At 45.2% G+C, this 27,977-nt stretch overlaps 1 protein-coding gene across 2 annotated transcripts; it reads right to left on the reverse strand.

Moving 5' to 3' along the window:
• Positions 1 to 2,805: 2,805 nt before the first annotated feature.
• ptprr (protein tyrosine phosphatase receptor type R) lies at positions 2,806 to 26,351 on the reverse strand. Of its 2 annotated transcripts, none has more exons than XM_078941830.1 (14): positions 26,018 to 26,351; positions 22,648 to 22,913; positions 14,208 to 14,312; positions 12,551 to 12,664; positions 12,375 to 12,484; positions 12,180 to 12,296; positions 9,338 to 9,527; positions 8,370 to 8,454; positions 7,765 to 7,844; positions 7,268 to 7,405; positions 7,080 to 7,190; positions 6,850 to 7,007; positions 6,665 to 6,778; positions 2,806 to 6,068 (listed from the first exon to the last, which is right to left on the reverse strand). In XM_078941830.1, the coding sequence occupies exons 1-14, from the start codon at positions 26,334 to 26,336 to the stop codon at positions 5,975 to 5,977; spliced, it is 2,001 nt and encodes a 666-aa protein (XP_078797956.1). In that variant the 5' UTR covers positions 26,337 to 26,351; the 3' UTR covers positions 2,806 to 5,974. The 2 variants fall into 2 exon arrangements, with proteins under 2 accessions (XP_078797956.1, XP_023807993.2); XM_023952225.2 differs by having other exon boundaries at positions 14,208 to 14,315; positions 26,018 to 26,350.
• Positions 26,352 to 27,977: the final 1,626 nt, after the last annotated feature.

Raw genomic sequence — 27,977 nt, forward strand, 5'->3', positions numbered from 1 at the left:
TAACCCAGAATATACGCCTCTAAAAATAGTGAGGCTCCAACCGCAGCACACCTTTGAGCTGAGAACTCTGATCACCAACAAACAGTTTAGTTCATTTAATGATATTACATTATTTATAAGCACTTATTTACTCTATCAACCAATGCGGTAAACAAGACAAAGACAAACTATTTTAAATCAAAGTCAGCATTGGTGTTGATGGTAAATGTGACAGAGATCCTGTCATGTCCATCAGAGACACTTGAAGGACAAGTCTTTCCTTCTGTTGTGATAAACTGTGGAACAACGTCTGTCACCTATGTTCCAAGGTTCTGTTGCCCTGGTTACCAACTGGCGTTTAGGCCAGAGCATTAATGTAGCACATTCAGGCTGGATACTTTCTTAGGTGTCCATTATGACTTCTAATGGAGAATCGGAATCCAGTTTTTACCCAGACCATGGGGGAAAATGGGATAAACAAGGCAGATTTTTAAACTATGACATGAAACCAGATGGGAAAAACACATTTGTCAAACAATAATATCTGAGGCCCCGTATAGTTTTACAGTTAAAGTTCATTTTAAACAGAGATTTCAGCTCCTTTAAAACTGTAAACAACCTCTAACCAAACACGGTTTTCTCCGTTTGTACTTTAACAGCTCCACACTGTGGTACTTCTGAAACTAAAATAATTACAAATCTGTGTTAACAGAGTTTGCAACCATTTAGAATATTTTCACTCATTTAGACTAGTTCCATAGCAGTTAAAGCTCCTAAAGAATTTTTTTCAAACAAGCTCATCTGGACTCAGTTTTTTATGTTGCTTCTTAGTTGAGGAAGTCTTGATTTGGAGGACCAATGTTTGTAACTAAATCCGGAGTAACTTCTAGAACCTTTGCTGCCAGAGCTTGCAATCATAAATGCATAACGATACAAAGCTGTGCAACGATCCATTTTTAAGGTTCTATATCATCCAACTCTTAAGTCTACTATAGTAAACAACGTCCATATATATGATCATGTGTTACCTTTGGCACACAAAGGAACAGATTTTTGGATAAATATTTTCGCAGCTTGTTTTCTTACCTGAAGGCGAAATGACTGTCGGCGGCTCCGCCTTTCTCTCCTTGTGCCCGCCCACTTCATCCTAGAGTCAGCCTCAGCAGCCTGTCTGCGTTTCGCCCACAAAGATAAAAAACATCCATACTTTTGCAAAGACGGCCGCTGTTCATATAAAAGAAAAGGGTTTAGCCAATCACCGCTGGCTTCACGGAGAAAGTGTGTGTGTGTGTGTTAGCCTGGGGGCGGGGCTGGCACTGGATGGTCATAGTGTTTCCACACATTGGACTGTAATGATGGACTGATCACCTGTGTGTCGTCCGCTGTGATGCATTTGGTCGTTTTTACGTTAAAGTGAAATAAACCTATCGTACCTTAATCCAAATGGTATTGTCCAATATCAATTATCGATTTGTTTCCTTTTAAAACTAATTTATAATGGTATAGCTCAATTTGATTTACAACTTGCCTTAGAGAGATCAATCTGGTTGAATTGTGGGAGTATAAATTATTCCAGATTCCAGTTGACTCGTTCATGCTCCTACACCTGGCTGTGGATCCTGCCTCTGGCTCGTCTGGCGCCCCCAGCGTCCCCCCAACTCCATCTGGATGAAGCTCGTCTGCTGGACTTCAAATATGTAGTTGTAGAGTTAGATAAGTTAATTCTTCTCTATGAGTTCTGGTACATCGCCTGTCCGTCCTGGGGGAGGATCCCTCCTTCATGTGGAGACAACACCCAATGTTTCCTCTTTTTTTCCTGGGATCTGTTTTTCCTTACAGAGGAGGGTCTAAGGGCAGGAATGCCCAGTTTAGTTTAGTCTGTTTAGTATAGTCTGTTTAGTTTAGCTATTAACTATTGTAATTTATGACAGATTTCATGTTCTTATACAATTACTGGTATGAATCCCACTAAGACGACTATTGTTGTAATATTTGGCTTTATAAATAAAAATAGAAAAATAAAATCACTTAAAACTCCAGCAATTCAAATGGAGTAATTTTAATGCCATTGTTCCAAGCACAACACTCAATGTTTAACAGCGTAAAACCTTAAAGCGTGCTCAAAAATTATTTTGCACTTAAAACTCAAAATTCTGTGCAAACAAAACAGTTTTTACTCGAGAGAAATTCTCTCGTCTGGAGTTGAAACAGACCAGTGCACCGCGATAATGTGCCACAAAAGCCATCCAATCACAGACATGGACATGAAGGTTGAGGTCTGTGATTGGATGGCTTTTGTGGCACATTTTAAGTTATTGTTACTTTTGAACGTTTCAAGTCATGTGAGCATCTTTAACTGAGAGGTACCAACTATTTTGTCCACCACTGTAGTTTCAAGTGCAAAATAATTTTTTGAGCAATTTTTACCATCACCTAGTATGAATGAATGAATGATGGACACATTGGAAGAACTTTGAGCATCTGGAAAAGCAGATAAATCCATGATTATTTTCCTTATGAGCTGAGCACATTTTCCTGATTGTTATGAAGATCATTTAATGGTGTACTGGTGTGGGAGAGCTGAAAATCCCGTTAAAAGCCCTTTTTGTTTCAGTGAGTTTGAGCTACATTTAGTTTCCACACCTCTTTCCTTCCTTCCTTCCTTCCTGCACCCCTCCTCTCCCAAGACCAGTTTCTAAGAACAACACTTTCATTTCTGCATCAGTCTAGCCTGACACCGTTGGAGGCGTCTACCGCAGAAGAATCAGGAGAACAGAGAACTGTAACGCACTTAAACCATGAACGGTGAAGGAGACGACACCAGGCTTTCATGTTTGGAGTATTTATTACACAGAGTACAGGTTACAGTATATATGTGGGCAGACAGCACAGTAACAGCACTACAGTGGCAAATGTTTTGCTCCACAACAACATTCAGGTCCGTTTGTCAGAGCAAACATGACACCATAGTTGGTACGAGTGTGTTCTGATCTGTATTTTCAGGATGCTCTCATGAAAATCAGATTCCGTTTTCTGAAGCGGTTTTTCACGTTTTAAAAGATAAAAGCCAGAAAAACAGCCGTTTTAGTTTCAGAAAAACTAAATCGCTTTAGCATAAGGACATCAACACCAAATGAGTTTGCTTATAACTCTTCAAAAACTAAATAAAAGCTGTTTTTTTTCCCACTATGATGTCAATGAACACGAAATACCTGGAAAACCTTCTGTTATCAGACACGGTTGTGTTTTATTCACATCCATGACGAGTTTCGACGGACGTCGAAACTCGTCATGGATGTGAATAAAACACAACCGTGTCTGATAACAGAAGAACCAAAGAGGTCATTCACACTAAAACCTTTATTGAAATACCTGGGAACCAATTTAAAATCAGAAACTCAGTACTTTAATGAAACTGGACACAAACTAGATAAAAAAGTTCAGACTTAGTGAGACGTTCCAACATATGGAGGAAACAAAGATTTAGCCGTAAGTTTAACTGAAAAACCTTAAAAACTGACAGCTTTCCTTTAAACGAGTCAGATAAGCAGCTTATCCATGTTAGCTGACATGACTTAACACATAAGTCAACACACATTTGTCTTGTTTTACTCAACTGTTTCTAATGCAGAGACCGTAACACGTTTGGACACGACTAAACACCTCAAAGGTTCGATTCTCGTCAGCACACAATCCTGTCTAACTGCATGGATACAGAAACGTGGGATCTATCCGCTAACACTGGCCGCCCGCTTCAGGTTCCTTTAAAAAATCCCTAAAGACTGTCAACCACAGGACTAGTGCCCCTCCCACTGCAACCAGCGTCTTCCAGGGATGCAGAAATGGCGGCAAAACCTTCCGTCAGTAGTAATCCCAACAGGAAGCACTGGTTGATGCTCAGCGGGTTCTGGTTCTGATCCTGCATGAAAAGGCGGTGGGCCATAACCAGGGAGGCAGATGATCCACAAATGTCCCGTTGTTATGATTCACAAGTGGAAAGAATGACCCGAACACTAAAAAGTCCTTCCGTTCCAACGCCCCGTGATTTTTACACGCGTTCCCGTTTACTGACCGACAGCCGAGTTCTGCTCCACAGATGGCGGGAAAGTCCAGATGTGGTCCTTCTTCTCGCTTGTATTGTCCCTGAAGATCTGGTCCTGACACCCCCCTCTAACCTATCAGTTGGTTTACATTGTGGTTCATATTTTTAACATGGGGGGGGGGGGACATAACTGAGATCAGAGCTGTGGAGAATCAGCAGTAGATCCGGCCTTGGCCACGCAACAGATGGATCCCAGCGGACAAACAAACCGGACTCCAGCATCAGACGGTCTTGGATACGGTGCCGGTTATCGGTAAGTGGACCCTCAGTTTTACAAAGTTTTACATCTTTTTTCTGAACTTATAATGATGGAAATATGCAGAGATTGTGTGTCAAATGTTTTAAAAGTTTGTACAGATGACAATTTCACATCTAGATTATTATTGTAATGTGGAAACCGTTTTAGTAACTTTACCGCGTGTCTTTGAGGTCTGCAGACCCTAAAGACGTAGTAACGTTGTAAATAATGACTGAGACAGAAAAATAACATTCACAATCTATGACATCCCATTTATCATGACAAATTATTTTAAATTTGGGTAAAAACTGAAAAGTAAGAGAATATAACAAGTATTAGTTTGGAGCAGAAACAGCAGCAGGAAAGAAAGATTCTTGCTGCATTTATCAAAACAAAAGTCCAAAAGTCTCAACAATTTTCCTACTTTTTCTTTATAGTTTATTAGTCGTAGGTTCTCCTGGAGGTTTTTCGGTTTTATGTATTTGTCATACTTGCATTTCAACCATTTTCCTTACAGGGACTGAACACGTTTTAAAAATGAACCGAGGTTTGGCGCGTGGTGGTCGTTTCAAAAGGCCGGGTTTCGACCCGCCATCTTCTATACCAGCTCATTCCCGTATGGGATCACTGGAGCCGACTCAGCTCCTGCCGGGTAAAGGCGGAGCTCGCCACCAAACACCCACGCTTCTTCACCTGAACTTTCCACGGTGAAAACTAGCAACAACTGATGGTTGCGTAACAATTGTGTGAAGGTTCAGTGACGGTTGTGCGTCTCCGTCTGTAGTTTGGTCTTTTGGTCTCATAAACTACAGCTCCCATGATTCTCGGTCTTGGCAGTGATGAGGGCTGTACATTCATGTTGTGAGCAGTTTTACCTAAATACTACATTAGCATGGTACTTATTGCGATGGCATCAGTAACTCAGAATAAACTGAGTAACTAAACCAGATGTAACGTGAAGCCGCGCGGACCGGCACGGTTTTAGTCTATCGGTTTATTGGCTGCAGGACGGCCCGGTCCAGAGCGCTGCTCCGTCAGGACCGTCTGCTAGAACCCGTTTTATATTTAAAGGCAAACGTCCATCAATTAAAATAAAGCAGTTCCAATACCAGCAAACTGATGCTCAACTCCATGACGTGAGAATTTCTGAGTTTAAACATGATTGTTTTGACAGTAATGAAGCTGTGCAACAACGTCTTCTTTGAGAGTGGAATAAAGTTTGAACCCCCCTCTGAGTGTAAACCCTGCTTTTGAACGTTCCTGAAGACGGTAGGAACCAAGGAGTTCAACAGGCTCCAGAGGTCAAAGGTGATCAGCTGAGGATCCAGATAACAGTCGTCTTACAACAGCCGTCAGAGAAACAGTAAAACTATTTCAAACCCTAAAGACGCAAACATCAGAGCTCTGTCGCCACACAAGAGTCTGCTTTGTTTAAAAAACAAAAACACAATCCCAAAGTCAAATGAGAGAAGGAAAGCTCTCCACCCATCTCCACGACATGAAGAACGGAGACGCTCCATTTCCAGATTTATACCGTTCCTCTGTCCTTCAGTCTGGCTCCGCCCACAACAGTCCAGCCTGTTGTCCATGAAAGTCGTAGAGAACATCCCGAGTCTCCCAAAGCTCCGGTCATACCTGCCGAGTGTCCCGACTGCTCATTGGCTGGTCTCTGCAGACAGGCGGGCCTCGAACAGGCTTAAGGCGTGATGGACGAACTCGTACTGCTCCCCTGTTTGGATCATACCGCCCCTGCACAAACAACGAGGCGACAGAACATGTGTGATGCAAACAAAACCACAGCTCAGCGTAACTGCTGGAATTCAACATGAAAGATTTTATCTGCAAGCATTTAAAGACAGACTTTGAATCTCCGTCAGCTCCGTTTGTATTCACGCATATTTGCGTTAAGGCGTCAACCAGCAGAAACCTGACCTCCATGTTTGAGCTTTTCACGTTAAAACATTTGTTTTTGTTTGCTTGGTTGTTTTTTCTACCTCTATGGCGGTTGTTCTGCGCTCGAAACCTCCTGCAGGAGCTTAAAGGTTTGGTCCTGCTTCAGAGTGTAAAACGCAGCAGCTCCGAGGACGAGGAGCGCTAACGAGGATCACTAACAAGGATCACTAACGAGGAGCGCTAACGAGGAACGCTAACCAGAGTAGCATCTGCAAAAAGCAAGTGGTCGTCCTCACACTGAAGGGATCAGATGAGGTTTTTGTGGAAGGTCTGAAGGTGTTTGAGGAGAAGACCGGGTCATGTTCGTTGTGTGTGAACACGTGTGAGTTGCTGCATGGACGTTGCCTAGCAACAGAAGGTAAACAACCCAAAATAACAAGGAAACGTCAAACCTGTCGGCTCGAAGCTGGCAGGTGATGCTCAGGATATCCACCACCCCTTCCACCTGCAGCTGTCGACAGCCGATGGTTGTAGCGATGAAGCATCCCGTTCGGCCAATTCCAGCACTGTAAGCAAAGCATTCTGGGTAATGGAGTACTGTGCAGCAGCGTGTGGCAGTCAAGGAGTGTGTCTGCACCTGCAGTGAACGATGACCGGCCCCACGGCGGCAGCTGCACGTCTGTCCGCCTCCACGTCCGCCATCAGCTGCAGCAGCGGCAGCGCCGAGTCTGGGGTCTTATGGTCCGGCCACGACGTGTACCAGTAATGCTGCAGGACGCGGGTTTGATTCCCACACTGCACACAAACAGAGGGTCAGCCCAACACAACGGCGAACAGCAGCTTCATCTGAACCGAAGCAAAAACAACCTTGAGCGTGAGGCTGCGGGTGGTGTAGTGTTCACACTCCCTGACGGCGTTCACCAACACCTCCACCCTCCCGTAGATGCCCCTCTTCTCTGGCCAGTACAGAACACATTTCTGCAGAGACAGCAGGAGCGTTCAGTGAAAAACCTGCAGTTCAGGGCGGCGTGGGACCAGGAGGGATCAACAGTCACCTCGTTCTTTTCCTTCAGTTTGGTGATCATGACGATGACGGGCGCCTCCTCCTGCCACGCCATCTGCCAGAAGTCGTTCACCGTGTTCACCATGGGGCCCTGCGTGGCAATGAAGGCTTTGCTGTCACCCAAGTAACCCTGGGGGAGGAGCAACAAGATGGAGGAGTTCAGAAGAGGCGGGGCTCCCTGATAGGCGACAGTTTCCTGGCAGAAAAGACGGTCACCGCGACCCAAAGGACACTTTCCCAGAGCTCTGGAACCGCCACTTGCCTTTAACATTTTCAGCTTTTTTCAGAGAGGGGCGGGGCTAGAACATTAAACAACATAAGGACATTTACGAAAAAAATGCATCTTTCTAAACAAGCTGTAGGCCAACACCACCAGGAGCAGAACCACATCCTCCAACAGAGTCTCTGCTCTCCTGACCTCCCAAAGACACAGAAGCTCCTGATCTCACATATGAAAGAATCTGAAGCCGACTCGGCGTAAAAATGTACCCGGATGTAGTTGGCGTTGATGTAGGAGCTCAGGAGGTCGTTGCCGCTCTTGGTCTTCAGAATCACTCTGGAATGAGGATCTACAGGAGGAAAGAAAGCGTGAGGCGGTTTTCTGCTTCCAGCACGTCTGGATGAAACCAAAACTTCCAGAATAATCAGAGGAGACGCCAACAGAAACATGTGCAGCATTTTTACCAAACCCCAGTGATGGATTCATTCATCACCTGAGAAAACGACTTCACTGAAAACTTAAAGCTAACAATATGAATCATTTCAATAAAGCATTAATGAATCTTTTTACACGTTTTCCTTAAGACCGCACATTTTCTGCACAAATCCTTCAGTTTCTCCTCACAGGAAAACATTTTATCACAAGATTTAAAAGGAAATCCTCCTTAAAACAGGTCAGACAGAATTCTTGTCTGACAAAATCCACCTCAGAAAAACAGGAGTGCCCCCCTGAAAATGGCGTTACATAACGGCTGAAGGAGAACGTGCCGCCAGGAGGAACAATGTTCAGGTGGAGAGGAGGTGCAGGGATCACCTTTGACCCCCCCTTCCTGCCTGAGTGGGGCAGATGGGGGCGTGTCTCTGCAGGTACTCACTGGGCAGAATGGTCTTGTATCTGTTCTTGGTCCCATGGTTGGGAACGTCCAGCTCCTTGGGATCGATGAAATTCATTGGAATTTCCTGGAGGGAAACAAAGACGATGGTTATGCGGCAGAGCTGCCCCCCCCCCCCCCAATCCCATCACCACCCCCACCCCACAGAACTTCTGGATCCTTAATGCTGCAGGAAAATGTTTGAACGTGAAAACGGGAGCAAGTTCAGCTCCGTGTCAGAATTCCTGAACCCAGCGTTTTTGGAAAGAAATAGCCAAAATCTAAAAACCTGTGCGTTTTCTAGGACATAGTTTCTGCAGAGCGGCAGGAGTTTAATAGAAATCCACCTTCATGTTGTGGGCGGGACCATTGGCACAGAGCAACCCCGCCCCCCATTCCCTCTACGTTGCTGAGAGTTTGTAGCAGGGAGCTACGTCACAAATAGGATCTTTTTCCTGCTGCATTTTTCTTCTGCCCTGATTCACGACGATTAGAATAAGAAACTCAGAAATGCAGTTTAAGCTCAATTTCTTCATCATGAGAAAAGATGTTAAAAACAGCATTTTTTAGTAGAGCGGCTCTTTACATTTTTCTGCATCTAAAGCAGAAATTTGAAGCAAGAACGGCCGTTTTTGAAGCCGGCATGTTTCCTTTCTCACCGCCATCCAGACGCATTTTTTTGCAGTGCTAAGCATTGTGGGAAACCGCCATAACCGCGGCAAAGAACCAGAGCGTCTAAACGTTCCTGAGTGTAACTCTGCCCACTGGCTCAACTCCAATGTCTCACAGGGAAAAACCTTTTAGGGAAAACATTCATTTTAAATGAAAATATGTGTCCATTTTCTGATTGTCGCAATGTACCAGTATGACCACAAGGGGGCAGTGACACTGATTCTCCCAACATGAAAGGATTTATTGCAGAGAGGAGATAAAAGTGTAAATCACTGAATTCTGAAGGAAATCGGACTTACGGCGAACTCCACGTGAAGCGTGTGCGTGTTGTTCACCGCGTCTTGTAGCTGCTGCCGTGTCAGCGGCCGTCCAGCCGACAGCAGGTACTCCCGTGCCGCCGCCTCTTTGGGGGTCACCACGGCAACGTTGAGGGGCTCCACCGCGCCCAGAGCAGACATGTCCAACACCAGAGACACGTTTGAACCTCGTCTAGATGAAACAAACACAATGGCTGAAGATCCAGAGAAAGACCAGAGTTCATCAAATTCAGACCAGGAGCCCAAAGGTCACAAAGGTCAAGTGAGATGTCGTCTGTGTTCTGGAGTGATTTTGCACCAAAATAACTCTTTTAAAAAAATGAAAATGTCATTTTCTGTTTATGAGCCCAGAGCTCCAAGAAAGCAAGGTGTGCAGAGCTGCGTGCACGTGTGCACGTGCACGTGTGCTTCCTCTCCAGGATGCTGGTTCCCGCTCTGATTGCTGATTGGCTGGAATCCAGCGTGGAAAGCGCTCACGCCGACAGACGCGGCAGAGACACAGACACCGAGGAAAACATCCTGTTCTCACTCCTGAGCCTCAAATCTTCCTTCAGAAACCTGCCCCCCCCCACGGAAAAAAGAACAAAATGGCGTCCGAGTGTTTGGACGAGCGGCGGAAAAGCACGGAGCTGTAGATAAAGCAGGAGGCGGAGAGAAAGATGCTTGCTTTTCTGAGAGGAGCGAACGACGACAAACTGTAGAAGGTTCATGGTTCCAGGAGAAGACAGGAAGAACAGAACCAGGACAAACGGCAGAACAACAGAGACATAACTAGAATAAACAGAACCCAGTCTGAAGTCAAGATGATGTTCAAGTTCTAAGACGAAAAGAACGTCTCAGAAAATGAACTTCACGTCCAGCCAGAGAACCGAATCCTGGAACGTCTGCAGGCCGTTAGACTGAGAAGATTCATCAGAATTCAAGCTGGAAAAACCTAAATTCACCACAAACTGCAGAGTCGAACCGCAGAAGCTGAAGAAATGAAACGTGACGACAAAAGAACACAAAACAATTCAAGCTGAGACCTCAGTGAAAGGACATGACTTTAAACCTTCAGACAGAATGTTCTGATTTATTCTGTTCTCCAAACGCCCGTTGAGGTTCCTGCGTGTTCCCGGGTCCATCCGTGGCGCCGAGGTCACATGACCAGAACTCCACAGGAGCAGAGGATCTTTTTCTGGGTCACAGGAGCGTTTGAACCGACACTTCCGTTAATCAGCTCCTCTGGACTCCTGCGCTCCGACGCTGGTCTTCATGTAATCAGGAACTCGGCTCTTATCGAGTCCATCTGGCCTGCCGGCCCGCGGGTCAGAACCCCACTTCCTGCAGTTCTCAGACGTGCCAGCGATAAGATCGTGTTAGCAGAGACCTTTTGTTCCCTCAGGTGTCATGCAGAAGGTTTATTTTGACATAATCAGAGTTGCATAATCTCTGTTCTTTAACACGCCGCCTCCCATTGTTGGCGAGACGTGAGGAGAGAAGGTCATTAATCGTGAGGCGGCGGCGGCTGCTGCTGCTGAGTCTTCGCCATCAAACGATCTTTGTTGAGTCTTGTTTTTGCGATTAGGCGGATAAGATGATGAGAAACTGATAAACGTGAGAAGTTCTTCCAAATCAGCCGCTTTTCAAACTGCTTAAGGATTTCACAGAGAAAACACGGAGAACCACAAAGAAAAGTTCCAACAAACATCTAAACTACAAAGTAAAACTAAAAAACTGGATGCAGCCTCTTTGACGGCGCCAGAGGTGAACGAGGACGGGTTTTTGCTCCGCCCACCGTGGCAACATTCAGGCTATTGGGGGAGACGTGAGGTTTCAACCTGCTGGCTAGATAGAGAAAGACACCCTGAATTCTGCGGAAACTGAAAACACTAATCTAATGTGTATTCTTCCTGAAGCTTTATTCTGAAAACTTTTGGAAAAAATAAAAATCATTTTATGGGAGTTACGCATCAAAAACTGTGAATTAAAAAAAAGCATGAAAGAATTTAAAACTGCTCCGAAACGAGCAGCAACTGCAGGTCGTTTGATCAGCAACTAACCCCTCCCCCATTTTCAGAAAGGACATCCCATAATATCAGCCATCACACCAGCAGCACGGAAATGTCCTTTTTATGCATTCAGGAGCTTTTACTCTGAAATTGGTCTCATCTCTGCAGTTTCTCCAGAGTCTGGGGGTCAGATGGTTTCAGTTTTGGGGTTTTCGCCTTCAGACGGCGCCGCCTCATGTCTGCGTGGAGGCGGAGCCTCAGACCCTTTCATGTCTGTTCTTTCTGCATGTGAAGGAAGAACGTGGAGCTCGTGGCTCAGCAGCACGTCCTCTCGCCGGCACCTGGCTGCTCGACAATCACAGGTTAGAGGTCCAAACAGACGCTCTTCCTGAAGGTTTCCATCAGAACACGGCCCGCGGGCTCCTCCGGTTCCCACGGCTGGAGGTCCGGCTTCTGCTTCTTTGCACCGTTACAGTGATCCAGAACCAAAACACTCAGAGAGGGAAGATGTTTCTGTCGTGGCTGCAGACAACCCACTTCTGTCAGGTTCTGGTCCAAATTCTGCTGGTTCTGATCATTCAGAGCGGAATCTTCCCTCCAGCAGTTTGAACTGAGAAGCTGCTGCTGGAGGCAGATGATCTTCAGGCCCAACTGTGGTTCTGACAGAAACACCGATTCAGGGTTAAAGGAGAAGTTCTGAAGGAAGAAATGCAGAACCTCGGACCTCATTCCAGTCAACCTTAAAGGTTTCGTCCCAAAAGGGAAATTTCCTGCCTGTTCTTCAAATTCTGCAGAACCCGTCTGGGTTCCAGACAGAACCCGTCTGCGCTCACCTTTCCTGCAGACCTGCAGCAGGTTTCATCCTGAAGGGGGAGGGGCACGGCTTCAGCTCGTTACTGGAAGCCACCTGGGTCAGGTGGGCGTCGTCGCCGTTTATGACAGGGGCGGGGCTAAACACAAGCAAACAACTGTTGAGGTTACAGACAGATGGGAGTCAGAACATCCTGGATTTTCACCTGCACCCTCACCTGGGCAGCGGGGCGAGGCGGCGGCAGGCTGGGACTTGCTGCTGCTGGTAAGTGGGTGTGGCTACAGGTGGCGGAGGATCGATCTGGACCATGCTGCCTGATGTGACGCCCTGCAGAACAAGAGTCACAGTCTCTGCCTTTCCTGGGGAGCAACCTGCTTCAGCAAACCTGCAGACCTTGGTACCCTTGGACCTCCGGACCGGGTCCAGGGGGGCGGGTTTGCTCTGGTGGACCACAGGGGGCGGAGCTTTACGCTGCCTCTCAGAAACTTCTTTTGTTCGATATAGAACCTGAACAAAAGGAGGAAAACAGTTTGTGATTAATCTGATCGAGCAGCATTCTGAAAAAAACACAAACAGGAAGCTTCAAAATAAAAGCTTGTGAAAACTAGAAACAAGGAAATTTCCTAAACTAATGCTTTCTTTTACAGTGCATCATCTTTCTATTACTTGGTACTGAAGGTACCATGTAACAGAGTGGAAATAGGGCTGACTTTCTTTTACAGTCCAGTTTCATTGTACTTGAGGGGTAGTTTCTGTGGTAAATACCATGAAACATATGAGTGCAGACTTAAATTCAAGGTATTTTATTTGTACTTACCTTGTTCTTACATGTGGTAAGTACCACAAAAGACACCTTTGCACAATATGTAAATACCCAGCAAGTATGTTACAAGTACCCAGTATGTACCACATAAGTATGAACTTAATAGTACCACATAAATACACAGCAAGTACCATGTTAGTACAGAGTAGACACAAAAAGTACCATGTAAATACTCAGTAGTTACACAATAAGTACCATGTAAATACCACTTAAGTACACTGTAAGTACTGTCCTGTAAAAGAAAGCGTTGCCAACTAAACATCATCCATTTTTTATTATTTTAAATTGAAACAACAGAGCAGTTTAATGAGTTCATCCGTCTGCGGTTCCTTCAGGCTTTTAAAGTGGAGCTGATGGAAACATTCAGGATTCTGTGCAGCAGCGCCCTCATGTGGACAAAAGGGATAAAGAAACAAAAAGAAAAACTCTTTTTGTCTGTTTACTATGATTTATAAAAACTGCATTTAGAAGATTCAGTAGTTAAACTTCCAGCATCATCGTCCATTTCTGATGAGGTGAATCCATAAACATGAAGGCAGCAGCTTCAGCTGGAGAACAATTAAAACTGAATTTCAATTTTTTTCACAAAGACAAAAACGGTTTTTAATGTCTGATGAGGAAACATCCAAATATAAAAGACAATTATGAGATCAACGTAACAAATAGATTGATAAAAGCTGTTTAATGTTTAATTTTGCTGCAAAACGGTCTCATTGTCTTGTTCTTTAAATCCTGAAGTTTGTTTTAATTCAGGAGAAACTTTTGGGTGAAGATCCAGCCTCTTCATCCTCTTCCTCCTGGATAACATTTCCAGATGTTCAGGAGTTTGTTCATCAGGTCGTCTTCTGTGTTTTTCTTCTAAATCAAATGTAAATGTTTGAACTGATCAAACCCGCTGCTCCTTCTGTCCAACGCTATAAACAAGACTCAGATGTTCTGAGGAAGAATTCAATACAGTCATTTAGTTTTTGCCTCATAAATGATTGCATTACATTCAATTCTTATTTATGTATCTGAAACTACTCGGTCGTTTTTGCTTTGCAGAAGCTTTTACTTCTTTTATTTTGAAAATCAGGTTTTAAACTTCGGGGGGGTCTGTTGCTGCTTTAGGGGCGGAGCTCTGTGCTTGTTTCCCTTCTGCAAACGTCGTTGTGGCTATCCTGCTCTAAATGAAACCGACTGCAGTGAAACGGAGCGCCGATCCGAACCGACGGAGCTGCGACTCACCATCAAGCAGGTGACAACGATGAAGAAGACCGTGAAGAAGAGGACGACGGCGTAGAGACCGTCTCTGCTCCAAACGGGATCCGTCTGCTCGGCCTGCAGGACATTCTTCTGAGGAACCAGAACAAATCAGAACATTTCAGCTAGAACCAGGTTCTTTGGATCTCCGGTTCAGATCAGCAAAGTTCTACTTTTACAACCTGGAACACAAAAAAAACAAGATTTCACTGAAGCTTTCCGACTGAGACGTCTGGAGGAGTGTAGGAAAGCTCTGAGATCTCCTGAAGCAGAGAAGTTTTAAAACCCTGAGACGCATCCGCCTTTACATCCGGTACAAACACCAAGAACCGGACCGGACCGCTTGATGGACCAGAATGAAGCGATAACCTTTTTCTTTGACCCGAGAAACTGCAACAAGGGTCTGATCGTCACTGACACGGAGGAAAAGATCCAATCCCAAAATAAAAGAATCTGCTGCCATGACGAGGATGAGGAGGAGGAGGACGATGAAGCTCTGTGGGATCCAGCTCAGACTTAAGGAACAGGAGAAGAATTCCAGCCCATCAGGAACACAGAAGCTCCACGGAAGAGGAGGAGGAGGAGGAGGAGGAGCCAGAAGAATCTTCTTCATCTGAGACTTTCCCAGGAGTTTGGGACGTTTCTTCCTGCTGCTGCCTCAAGCTCAAGCAAGAGAAGCTGTGACGCCAAAAAAGATGCTGCCGGTCCTCCTGAAGTCCAGACAGAACAGTTCTGATCCACATCAACGTTTGATGAAGAAGAGAACAAAAATGATCTGAAACCAGATTAACCAGAAACAAACCGGAACAGAAACCCGTTCAGGATTAAAACCAAATTTCCATCCAGAAAGAAAATAAATCAAATAATCAAATAAAGTTTGTGAAACAAACTAAAACGGAAAAAAGGATTTTCCTTTAAATAAAGTTAGAAGAAACAAACAGAGCACAGACACACAATGTTTGTGTAAATGTGTGCGTTTGTGTTGTGCAGGCTCCTAATTCAATCAGCAGCAGCGACTGGTCGAGTTCACGTCGCTGATGTTATTATGAAGCATCATCTGCCCCCCCATTACAGTGGAGATGGAACAGCCAGACCTGTGACAGGTGCCCCCCCCCCACGCTCCTGTCTGTCCTTAAGCTGAAGGAAAACCGAGTTTCAACCAAAGTCTGGCAGTTCAGGCAAAAAAAGGGATTTAAATCCTGCAAGTTCTGACGTTTCATCCCATTTGGTTCCGTTTGGTTCCGTTCTGCTCAAACCCGCAGTAATCCGGCGTCTCTGCAGATCACCGGATCACATCTGAACTCCAGCAAATGAAGACTCGTTTCACAGACAGAAGAGGACGAAGCAGGAAGATCTTACCAGCAGACGTTCTCGCACAGCTGGTCCTCCTCGTCCACCAAGCTGCTTTCTCTCTGAATCAACTGTAACCGGGGGGAGGGGGGTGCCTGTCAGTCACAGCTCAGGGACTTCTCGCTCCATTTCCTGATCTGGTTGTTCTGTGATCTCTGATTGGCTTACAGCTTGGAGGAACTCAACCTGCCACCTGATTGGCTGTGTAGCAGGTAATACCCTTATCCCACTGCTTCCTGTCAGGATCAGCAGCTATTTCTGTCCAGCGCACGCACACGTGCATGCTCTCATGTACGCTCACGCAGGAGCAGTAATTAGCCTGAGAGTCAGAGGGAGGGGCTTCCTGTGGCTCAATATCTGTCACATAAATAAAGGTAAGTGGAGGGGGGGGTCCGTGCTCAGCTCTTCTTAGTTCGTTTATTAGATGAATGGATTTATGTATAAACGAACATTTTTATTATTCCATTTGGTTTCCACTCCAGGTAAACTTTAAATTAACAGAGGAAACGTCTCCATGAGGAAATATTTTCAGAGTAAAAAAACACCAACAGGATTCAGGTCAAATATTTGAAACATAAATTCATCTCATGTGATCTCAAACCTGCCTGATGCCCAGGATTCAGGTTCAGGATTTCAACAGCAACACGTCTAAGTCTAAAGGACGAAGTGTGAGCGAAGAAAGACGAGTCTCTTTTGCTGCAAACTCTTTGAAAGTCTCCCACTGCAGTGCAGCATGGCGGTGGTAGTGTGATGGTGTGGGGCTAAAGTGTCTAATCAGCTAATGAGCTCGAGCTAAAAGCCAGTGATGAAAGTCTTCCAGGAATTCCCCGAAATCCAGGTTTTTGAGCAAACCAATCGTACCTTCCGGGAAATAAAGACCTGATCTCTACAGACAAATCGCTTTCCGGATGAAAAAAGTTGTCTGAAATCGGCGGATTTTAGCTTTGTTTTTGATATTTCTCCATCTCTGTCGTCGTCTTCCCAACCTAATTGACCGATGACAGGACGTTTGAGTTGCTTTCGGATGCGTCGACGGCTCTGATTGGCTCCGTCTGCACCACGTGGTCAGCGTGACGGATTCCCTAGAGACCAAAAATGGCGGACCCACGCTAAACTTTCACAAACAAATCTGAAGAGTTTGCGGTCAAATTTGTGTTAAAATAATGGCGGGCATCGTCATTATTGAGCGTGGTCACGACCTCAGTTGTGAGAAGACGATAAAAAACAAATTTAAGTGTTTCTTGGCTGGAGGAAAAAGACAAATATGGCGTTTTCTTTTCATGGTACAGATTCACAAGACAAATGTTGGAGGTGTGTACAATTTGTGTTGTTCAGAATTTCCCTCTCAGCCGTTCTAATGCAATTAGTTACGGTGGAATTTATGCAGAGATTAAAACATGCTAACTGTCTTATACATTGTTTGAAATTGCCATTTATGTCAAGTCTGTGAATGGTTTGTATGTACCGTTTGTAGTAGTTTGTTTAATATGGTCTGGGATCTTTATTTCTTTGATCAGTGCCCCATTGACCAGGAGAACCCCCCCCCCCCCCCTTGTAGATTTTCTTGGTCTGACTGCAGAATAACCAACCACATTAATCAAAACTCACTGCAGTTGGACTCAAAGATGCAGATGAAAATGAAATATACTAGTAGTGCATATTATCCGACATATTTTTATGATGTTAATATATTTTAGCAATTGTATGTTTTGTAGCTTTAAGGAAAAGCTTAGATTGTAGGATTGTGTTACTTTTAGCAATTATCCAAATTCTTTTTTAGGACCAGCAAGTCCTTAATGGCAGTCAAACTAGGGGTTTGAGTGACAAATCATGATGCTCCAATTAGTCTTAGTTTCTTGATTAAGAAGTGAATAACTAGCTGCCAGAATGTACCAGAATTCATCCAAGACCATGTATTTTTCAAATGTTTCACTCCGCGCCGCCATATCGCTCAAAGAAAAGTTCAGGGATTTTTTCCTTGCCTGGCTTTCATCACTGAAAAGCAGAAATTAAGTCAACTCAGTCGCCATTTTTTCTCGCTATAAAGACGCCGCCATGTTGGAACCAGACGTCGTCAGTAGGTAGCGATTGGCCCGAGTCGGTCTGAGTCATCATTTCCATGGCAACCCCTCTCAACAATCAGGAGTGAGCTTGTTGAAAGGCCGCACTTTAAACACTTAAAAGGATGGCTGCACAAACTCTGTCAAACGTTTTGGACATGTAAGCAAGCAGGCTCCGCCTACTTTCATTCAGGCATCTCAATGGTCAGTTTATGACATGAAGTACAGAAATAATTAAAGCCGCAAGTGGCGTTGTATGGCCCACAGGCGCTACCCGCCATACATGCCCACCACTACACACCCCCGCCGCACTCATGGCCCACCTCTATGCAACACCACCGCCCACCTTTATATTAAGCAACACAGGTTTTTTACTAACCACGAACACATTCCTTATATGTCCATATCCAGTATTTTTCAATATGTTCAGTTGTAGCCTTGGATGCATCCATTCAAGTTTCACAGCATTCCATTAAAAAACAAGTTATAACAGTGCACCACATTTGCTAGCTCGCCACGCCCACACCATTGACAATTTACAACTTTTAATTCCAACATTTTGTCCAAATTAGCTTGCCATTGATGCCCGAGAAATTTCGAGACGACTGATAAAAATCCCAATGACAAGTTTACGTTTGTATCCAGTAGTAAAGGTGTTTTTTATAAAAAAAAATAAAGATAGCGGCCTTTTCCCAACATCAAAGGTCGACGAAACTCCATAGGTGATTGAAGACTTACGCTAGCGACATGTGCGTTAGATTTCTTGAAAATTGCTGAGAAAAAAAACGGGAAAATTGCGAAATCGCAGATTTTGGCACAAAATGGCCGCCAAACTGTGGGTCGTGTCGACATCCAGTAATGATTTCAAAACTTTGTTTGGTTATCCCCGACAAGGTTATATCGGTTTCGTTAGCCAAATCAAAACAAAACAAATGAATTTTTTTGTTTTGTTTGCTGAGTCAGCACTTTTTTTTGCGACCGTTGTTTGCTTGCCACGCTCACATTCCTTTATCAATCTTGTTGTATGTTACATTGTTTTGTTCAGCGTTGCCAGGGAATCGCATATTTCATTTTCACGACATTTGCGAGCTAGCTAAAATTGCAACAGTTGGGAATTCGCCACGCGCACGCCGTTCAAAATCTACAACTTCTAATTCCAAAATTGTGTCCACAGTAGCTTGCCATTGGTGCCCGAGAAGTTTCAAGATAATTGATAAAAATCCCTAGGACGAGTTTTCGTTTGTATCTGTTACTTTTGTTTTTTATAGATAGCCGCCTCGTCCCAAGGTCAAAGGTTGACGAAACTTCTTTGGTGGTTGTAGACTCAAGCTTGCGGCATGTTTGTGCGATTTTGTGAAAATCGCAAAAACAAAAGTGTTGTTTTCCCATATCGTCAAAAAACAGGAAAATCGCCTTTTCTCAGAGTTCGCCACAAAATGGCCGCCAAGCCGTAGGTCATGTGGCTATCCCATAATGATTACAAAACTTCTTTGGGATATCCCTGACACGCGTGCTTTGGTTTTGTAACTGTATTTTCAAATATTTTTATTTTTTGGCCCCAAAAGCGATTTTCGGCCCATTCATTTTTTTTTATGAGATCGCTCGCCGTGATGTCATTGTCTTTTTTTTTGGGGGGGGGGGGGGGGGTGGGTGACGTTCTCTTTGCCAAAAATCCATTTTTAATTTATCCAAGGTGTGTGCCAATTTTGGTGAGTTTTTCCGGTATGTGGCGGGAGTCAAATTTCTGATCAACAGATCCGTTAGAAATGAGAAGTAGCGAAAAATAATGAAACGAAGCAGAAACAATATAGAAGTTTTTGCGTTCAGGTTTCCTATGTATTTCAATGCGGCCTGTCGGTTCTTCTAACCAATAGAATGACGGAGTAACAGCTGTTTATTTCTCTATAGACGTCTATGGGAACTCCAGGGGGGCGGGGTCACTCAGTCCAGTTCTCATCTACAGTCAGTGATTGAATCTAGTGATCGTTTGGTGAAAACTAAAGGTTTTCTGAATTAATCTGTTTGACGGACGTGGGCCGTCACCTCCGCTTTTGCTTCATGGCGAGGAGGAAACGAGCACGCACGTGCAGCGGTCAGTTCGGTGACGTCACACCCCAACGCCACGGCTGAATGAGCGCCCCACAGGAGCTCAGATCGCTCACGCTCGTGTGGTTTCCTCTGAGGAGTCTCGGGCGTTCACGGATCAGACGCTTTGAGCTTCGATGGATTTAAGACGAAATAATCTGAGGTGAAAAAACAAGAGAAGGTTCCAGATCGTCTCAGATGATTTCCAGCTTTGAAGCAGCTAATCTGGAGAATAATCCCCATTTTGAAAACGGAGCAGTCGGTTCTCACTTCTGCTTCCATGACTTAGAAATAACTCAGCAGATTAATTTCTGTGCTGTGTTGTTAATGAAGCTTTTATCTTTGACATTTTGGATTTGGACGGTTTTCATGATTTATCACCATTTAAAAAAATATATATATATATATATATTTTTTTTTAGAAATGTTTTTTGGACTGAAAATATATCTCGACTGTAAAACTGTCCAGTTTCTCCCCAGGTTCGACTTTTCAAACAAACACACAGGTTCGATTCTCGGCCAGTGTTTACCACACTCAACACTCTGGTGTGATGGTTCCTCACAGCTGGACACCAGAACTGGGCCAGAACTGGTTTATAGAGAAGGTTCTTCAACTCAAAACCTCAGAACTTCCTTTAAAAACAGAAGATCGGATCGTTTCAACGTTTTCATCTGCGAGGCGCCGCCTGCAGGAATTCTCCGGACATGACCATGACCTAAAAACACCCCTAGACTCAGACCGCTGTTGCCATGACGACAGCAGAGTTTCCGTGCACCCACCAGCTCACACGATGGGAGGCTGACAAGAGAGGAAAGGTCACGCCGACACAGCCGTGACTTGGAGGCACAAATGTGATGTCATGAAAAGAAGGGGGGGGGGGGGGGGTTGAGGACCATCTGGGGGATACACAATAGCTCCGCCCCTTTACACATCACTGCATCAGCATCCTTTCTGGTGTAATACTGGAATGGCTCTACAACTAAACAAATGAACGTCTGAACGGAGCTTTCTACAGGTTACAGACAGAAATGAGCCGTTTTAGCCCAGTTTTTGCAGAAATAAATATCAAACCAAAACCCAAACTAGTGAAGTAGATTCAGATCCAAAATACGTCCTAGAAGACATGAGGAGAGATAAGAAAATGGATCAAAGGAATCTTCAGAGGCTCAGTTTGAACCAGTGAAGAACAATCACGTATGCCGATGACGAGGGTTTGTTTTTCTCCTAAACGGTTCGCTCAGAGCTGCGTCAGGTATGTGGATTAACGGAGAACAAAGAATGGGAAGGGAACCAGAAAGATCATTGAAACTCCCCAGGTTCTTTGTGATCTGAGTGTTTGACGGGTTTTTCTTTGGACTTTTGCTGATTTTTCACACGTTCTCATTTATCCTCTTCATAAATCAGGAAACAGATGGTTCTTCCATTTCAATGACGTCTCTGCAGAAGAAGCAGCGTGACCTGGGAGAACCCGCAGACCGAAAAGAAGCAGAACAGACCGCCAGCCCATAAACCGTCTGCATTCTGTTTCCTCTGAGGATTTCTCCAGATTGCTTCCACTCCCACAATGCATCTGTGGTGGCAGTTCCTCACTATTTTGGCAGAGGACGGCGAGTGTTTGAGCAGATGAAGCATGAAGTTTAACATTTGGAAGCAGATCTGCTGTCAAATAACCGTCTGTAATCCTCCTGCCCCCCTGTTCTCCTCACTTTGATACCGACTGAAGAACAAATCCATCTTTCTGAATTCACTCCTGCTTTCCAACGGCTGATTCTGGAGCAGAGGATGATCGTGTGAGATCCTCAAATCCGTTTGTGCAGAACCGTGGAGACGCAGCAGCACAGCCGCCTCCCAGCGTCCCCCTGAAGGTCACTGCTGTTTATCTAAGAGTTACACAACCACCCATTGTGCAGCTAAGTGGGTCTCTGACTCGCACATTCATGATTAACGTTTCCGTGGTAACAGAGTGCAGCATCCCACATTCGCTGCTGGAGATGGATCGGTCTGCTTCGTCAAACATCCACTGGCTGTCTGGTTTTTTTTGTGACCCCAGACCTCCGGTTTTCTAACAGCTGGGGGGGGCAGTAACTGTCATCTTTGAGAGGATTCCAACAACAGCGTCCAGATATTTCTGTCCTGCAGCAGAAATCAGCCTGAAGTTAAACCACAAATGAGCTCAACGTGTTGACAGGATGACATGTTGGGTTATAAATGATATATTTTTTTAAACGTCTGAAAATGAAGAAGAATTCCTGCAAACCGTGTCAGACGGTCGAGAACGCAGGATTCAAACTCTGAAACAGAAAGTTCTTCATTCATTCATCTTCTTCCCTTTCGGGGTCACAGGGCTGCTGGAGCCTATCCCGGCCTCCTACCGAAACCTGGATCCATCTAGCCCTCAGGGATCCCGTCCTGAACATTCAGGGAGGGTGGGATCTTTCTGGCCATAAGTGGCGTCTGTAAAGTTAGGACAGCCAGCAGAGGGCGCTAAAAAACAGACTTTCTAAAGGCTGGTAAGCTAATGCGGAGCAGCCACCTGGTGCTACGACGACTATGGTCTGCTGGTTCCAAGTTCCACAGTAAAAAGATCTCCTGTTTACCCACAGCTCGGCTCCAGAACCAGAAGGTTCTTCCTCCACCTCAGAAAACAGAATCTAAGAACGTCTAGTCCTGAAACTGCATCGTGTTATTCATGCAGTTAATGAAACTGCTCCTAACGCAGGCGAGTAGTCCCCGTTTTTACTTCCTGATTGACAAAAGAGCGGTTCCAGGCTCTGTCCATCAACATTTCACTTCTGCATGTGAGGGAACAGGACACGCCCCCTCCCACCGCGACACGCCGACCTGCCGACAACAAGAATCCAACCACCAGCTGTGACTCCTGGCGGCTCCACTGATGGAAAATGGCGTCGCTGTGTTTGTGCCCACTCACCATGGTGACCAGCTGTCGGGCAGACGCGGTGGCCGGCTCCGGCGTGTCCAGGCGGTGCAGCCGCGCCAGCAGGTGTCCGCTCCACCGGCTGTCGGGTTCCTGACGGAAGTGAGTCTCGGAGAGGCCGGCCAGCGTCGCTTTGGCCAACCTGGAGGAATGCCGCCGGTGATGGCGGTGGAGCCCTGCCAGGGCCTCCGCATTTTGGTGGGGGTACAGAGAGATGCGCTGGGGATGCTGGGTAGGAAGCAGATCACCTGTGGAACATCCTGAGGAACAGAAGGAGCAGCTAGTTCAGTTTCTGAAGAAGATTTGAACACGTTTCCGGAGTTTCTCAACGATGACTCCGATCTAAACAGTTTCTCAGTTTACTGACTACCAGAGAAAAAGTAAATATTTGCTCAAGTCTGCTAAGAACTACAATTCCCAGAGCCCCCCCCTTCACATTTAGTATCATTAAAAAGCCCTGTAGGTCCCAAAAGGAGGTCATTCAGTAGTCTGTAATGGTTTGGAGATATTCCGGTTTAGAAATGAGGACACTTTTACATTCCTGGTCATCAGGAGGTTCATGCAGTTTGTCAGCAACATTCTGACAACGTCTAGATCTCCAGCCTCACTGCCTCATCTGCTGCTGATTACCTGGATCAGGTGTGTTTAGCCAATAAGGAGCTTCAATGGAAGGATGGTGGGAAAACATGAAGGACAGCGGCCCTCCAGGCCTGAATTTGGACACCGCTGCTCTAGAGACGTATCCTGTTCAGATACGACCTCCAGGTTTTCTTCAGGTGTTCTAGCTCCCTACGGACCAGCTGTGGTTCTACTGTGGGGAATGTAGTTCTTTTAGAAAGCCAGATCCATTCTACAGTCAACTCAGAGCGGACCTTGAAGAAACAAAGACAGAAGGCGTTGACGCCTCCTCAGGAGTCCTGGAGGCAGAGATCAGAGCATCTCAGCTTCCATCAGGCTCAGAGGGAAACCTGGAAACAGACAGAACCCACCCAACCGGGTCCGGCAGAACCGGTTTAGCCGTCAGATTCTCTTTCATCCATGTGACATCTGGAAGTTGACTCATGGTGTCTGGGCTGCTTTTTTTAATCGTCTTTTTTGAAGCGTTTCAACGTCTAGACTCTGCAGACGGACGTCGTTCTCTCATCCTGACAGACGACGGCGGTTGATCCACACCTGAAACCTTTTCCTCTTCTCCGTTTCCAGAGTGAAGCCATGATCAGTAAAACAGCAGCTGCTTAAGTAAGTGAACCCCGTGAACAAACATCAAGTCCGTCTCCAGTTCATCGGATCAGAGGTCACCAACCGTGTTCAGATTTCCCGTAGTAACCTTTCCACTCTGGTTTAGATTCACACCCGTCAAGTTGGAAGCAAAAAAATCTGACGTCAAATTCAGCCTCGTCCAAATTTTAAGGTGCGACGCATAAATACAAAAATCCGTCACTAAAACTGGTATTTTCTAAATATAATCATAAGCATGAATCCACCGGTTGAATAACTTTATTAGCAGCATCCTGGTAACATTAGACAAGTGGATGCTGAATATTCTGCATGATTATTATGGTCTGTGGAAGTAGAGACTCCTGCTTTTTGTCTGTTAAATGCAGCATTGTTTTTTTTTTTATTGAAGGCTCTTCTTCTCGGTCAAAACAAAGTTTTCAAATAAGTTTATTTTTTGTCAGTTGTGCTAGCTTGAGGGTTTCAGCTTAGCGGCCGGACAGCCGCTTTAAGAAAGTCGTTCATGGGTTTTTAAACACGTGGCGAGCGACTCAAGAAGGAGCTGGATGTGGTGGAGAGAATCCAGTAGTTTTTCAAAATAAATCAGATTAGAAAGAAAACTTACACAAATGTAGGGGGGTGTTTTCTTTTGTCTGCAGCCCGGTACCAACTGTCCCACGGACCGGTACCGCTCTGCTAGCTGAGGACCACTGCATTAGACGAGCAATCCAGTTTTTGTTTGGATGAAAAACATCGTGAGTGGAGTTTGTGTAGATTTCTGTTTTGTTGCACTCGGGTCTATACGCCATCACACCACCGGGGGCACTGTGGAGTCTGGGCACGGAGGCGGCGGTGCGTTTGTGACGGGAGGTCACATGGTTTTTACAACTTTATTCTTTTTTTCAGCGTTTCCTACAAATCCGCTGTTTTTGTCTCGATGGTCTTTATCTCTTCGGTCGTCTCGGTCATCAATAATCCAAACACAGGAACCGATTTCTGATCCTCAACTCCACCCTTCAGCTTCCTGAATCTAACGCTGGACGGCGTCTCTGAACCACAAACTCTGGGATCAATCAGGAGCAGCGGCAAGGGGGGGAAACTGAAACCCCTCCCTCTGGCTTCTTCTGTCCATAGCAACAGCATCCCTGTTGCTATGGAAGGTGCTTAGATGTTCTGTGATTGGTTGAGGTCAACCTCACCCCCAGTTGTCAGCTAATCAAAGTCAAAATAGATGACAGAGGGTTAGGGGGGGGTCGGCCCAGCTCCGGAGGAGCATCAACATCTCACAGATGAAGCTGAGGATTTCACTAAATCCATCTGATGACACAAGGAAAAAGCAGTTCTGAAGGGAGAAAAGCGTAAAGAAGCTGCACCAGAACCCGATGGAGAGGAGAAACCAAACAAACCAGGTCCGGACGTTCTGAAGATTCCGGTTCGGACGAGGAAACCAAAGACGCTCATGGATCTGTGTTCAGTGGAGGCATCAGAAAAAGGGAGGAGCCTGGGGCTTGTGGCCCCGCCCAGCGTATTTTACACGACACAAATATGATCTTTTTCAAACTGCAATTTTTTAGCTGCTCCTGATTCACAACGATTCAAATTAAAAAAACAATATTCAGAAATGCAAATGTAGCTTAATTTTCTTTATGAATGTCCTCCATCATCAGAAAAATATCACAAAAACAGAAGTTTTGTCAAAGTGAGTCTTCAAAACGTTCAGTGGGAGGGGCTTAATGTCCAGGTGGGCAGAGACAGGTGAAGTTTTTGAACATCTGCAGCCTCAGAGTGAAATTAAACGACCTTTCAGCAAATTCGTATCCTCAACCAGAAATATGATGTAAACAAACGGAGGGGGGGGGGGGGGGTTCAGAGCTGAGCCGAACCGCTATTGGGTCCTGATGACCTACATTCAGCTGTGGGGCTGGAGGTTCTGAAGATCCGCTCCGTTTGAGCTCAGAACCTGCAGGAGCATCAGTGAGGATGAGGATGCTGGGCTCAAAGAAAAGCGTCCCGTTCCTGCAGAACCTTCCAGACCGGAGCCTCCCTGCAGGTTCTGTGCAGCACCGACAACAGCCCAAAGCGTCCGTTCAGCAGAACCACAGTTCCGTAAGGCGGGTAAGCAGGACCCGGTTCGGAGGCTTCGTCTTACCTGGCCTCAGCAGCTGCGTCCACAGGAGCCACAGCGGCAGGAACATGGTGGAGTCCACGCGGAGGTCCGCCTGCAGGAACGGCCGCGTGCCGGCTCCGCGCGCGCGCCTACATGGGCTGAAGGAGGGGAGGGAGGTGGAGGAGGTCCAGCAGAGGAACAGCTGCGGCCGCTCAACGATCAGCTGAAGGACGGTGAGTCTTCTGGGGAAGGGGCGTGGTTTGATGGGAGGAGGCGTAGCTTCAACTGAGAAACAACACGAGATCAATTCTTTCAATTCAGAAAAAATGAGCATATTTATGTCATAACTGCTGCTCCACATTATGCATAGTCTCTTCCATCTGTTAAATGAGGCTGCAGCGCCACCTATGGTCTGTTCACGTTGATGCCGTTTGGAGGAAAACTGGAAAAAATAAATTAAATTAAGATAAAATAAAAACAGATAGGAGAATATTAGATCAAAAATAAAATACTCTGTTCTTTAAGGGGCGAAAATACCCCCTCCCCCATTTTGAGTCAATATTATTGTTATTATTGACAAAGATTAAGAAATCATCAATAACAAAAATAACAAAAGCAACATTTGAAATGAAATGAAAACAATAAAAGGAATAGAAATATGTATTTTGGATCCTTTTATTTGTGACGGCCGTCCACTCTGGGGTTCTCCCACCCATCCAACGTCTTCTGCCCCCCACCCCCCGCCCCCATAATGTTCTAGCCCCGCCCCTGTCTGTCTTTAATTCATATTTTTAGGCCCACGTTTTTTCAAGGAGAATTTTCACACCTTTTGTTTTAAATATACTTCAAAATATTCACACAACTGTTCCAAAACTTAAAACAAAATATGTTTCATTTTCCTAACAATCCCATAAAAAAAATATGACTTAATAATATAATGTTCAAATACATCTTTTCTAAGTTTAGTGTTAAATTGGAAACATCTACTTTTCTCTTTTGTGATTTGTCTTTCTCTACCTAAAAGCATCTCATGTTCACTTTTAACCCTGTTTACTACTTTAAAGACAGAAATTTAGATTTTTTTTTTTTGAATGAAGATGTTTTTTTAAACAATTCCCACCATAAAATTTTGAAAATTAGCAGAATGTTTCCCAAAAGTGTTTTTGAGATTTCCTGGAAGCAGAAAAAGCCCTTCTACTGCCCCTAGGGGGATGATGATGAACTACAGGCGAGAAAACAGGGACCAGTAGGTTTTGAAGGACAGTGGGGGTCGTGATACTGGGGGGCCTCAGGGTTAGAGGTCAGGCTGTCAGAGTTTCCTTCAGTTTTCTCCTTGTTGGGTTTTTATCTGGATTTGTCTCCCAAAGGGCCTCCTCTGCATCACTCCTGCTCTCCTGTTGGAGGGTCAACTCCTACTCCTCCTCTTCCTCCTCCTCCTCCTCCAGCCTCAGAAAGTCGGTGTTCATCATGGATCTGACAGCTGAAGACCTTTTGGATCCGCTTCGTAACGTTCTTCCTTTCCTGTTTCTGTCTGACAGCTTCGTTTGTTTGTGGCGTTGACCAATCAAACTCTGGAACACAGAAGAGGCTTTTATTGTGGCAGAAAATCTCAAAACTGAGTTCTGGTTCCTGCAGGAGGAGCGCTTTGGGATTCAAACCACCGACATTTAGGAACCTCATTCCGTTTCTAGCTGTCATTAATGAGGGGAAAAGGATTTTATTTTGCTGAAATCCGGACAAAAAATGAGATGTAGTTTTTGAAAGTTAGGTGGGTTTTTTTTACTTTCCTTTTTATTAAAAATGTGGTTCCTTCTGTAGTTTTTGTTCCTCAGGCGACGGTTCTGTGTTTGTTCGTCATTCTTCTTCTTTTTTCCCTTCCATGCAGCACTCTGATCACATTTCTTTCAGATGAAAAGGCTTTACGGAGATGAAGATTGAAGCTTTAGTGAAGAGGGTTACAGACAGAGATGGAGATCATGTGATGAAGCTCCGTCTGTCTCTG

Source organism: Oryzias latipes, chromosome 23 (assembly GCF_053564925.1).
Source record: "Oryzias latipes strain Hd-rR chromosome 23, Olatipes_Hd-rR_3.1".
In the NCBI taxonomy this organism is placed as follows: Eukaryota; Metazoa; Chordata; class Actinopteri; order Beloniformes; family Adrianichthyidae; genus Oryzias; species Oryzias latipes.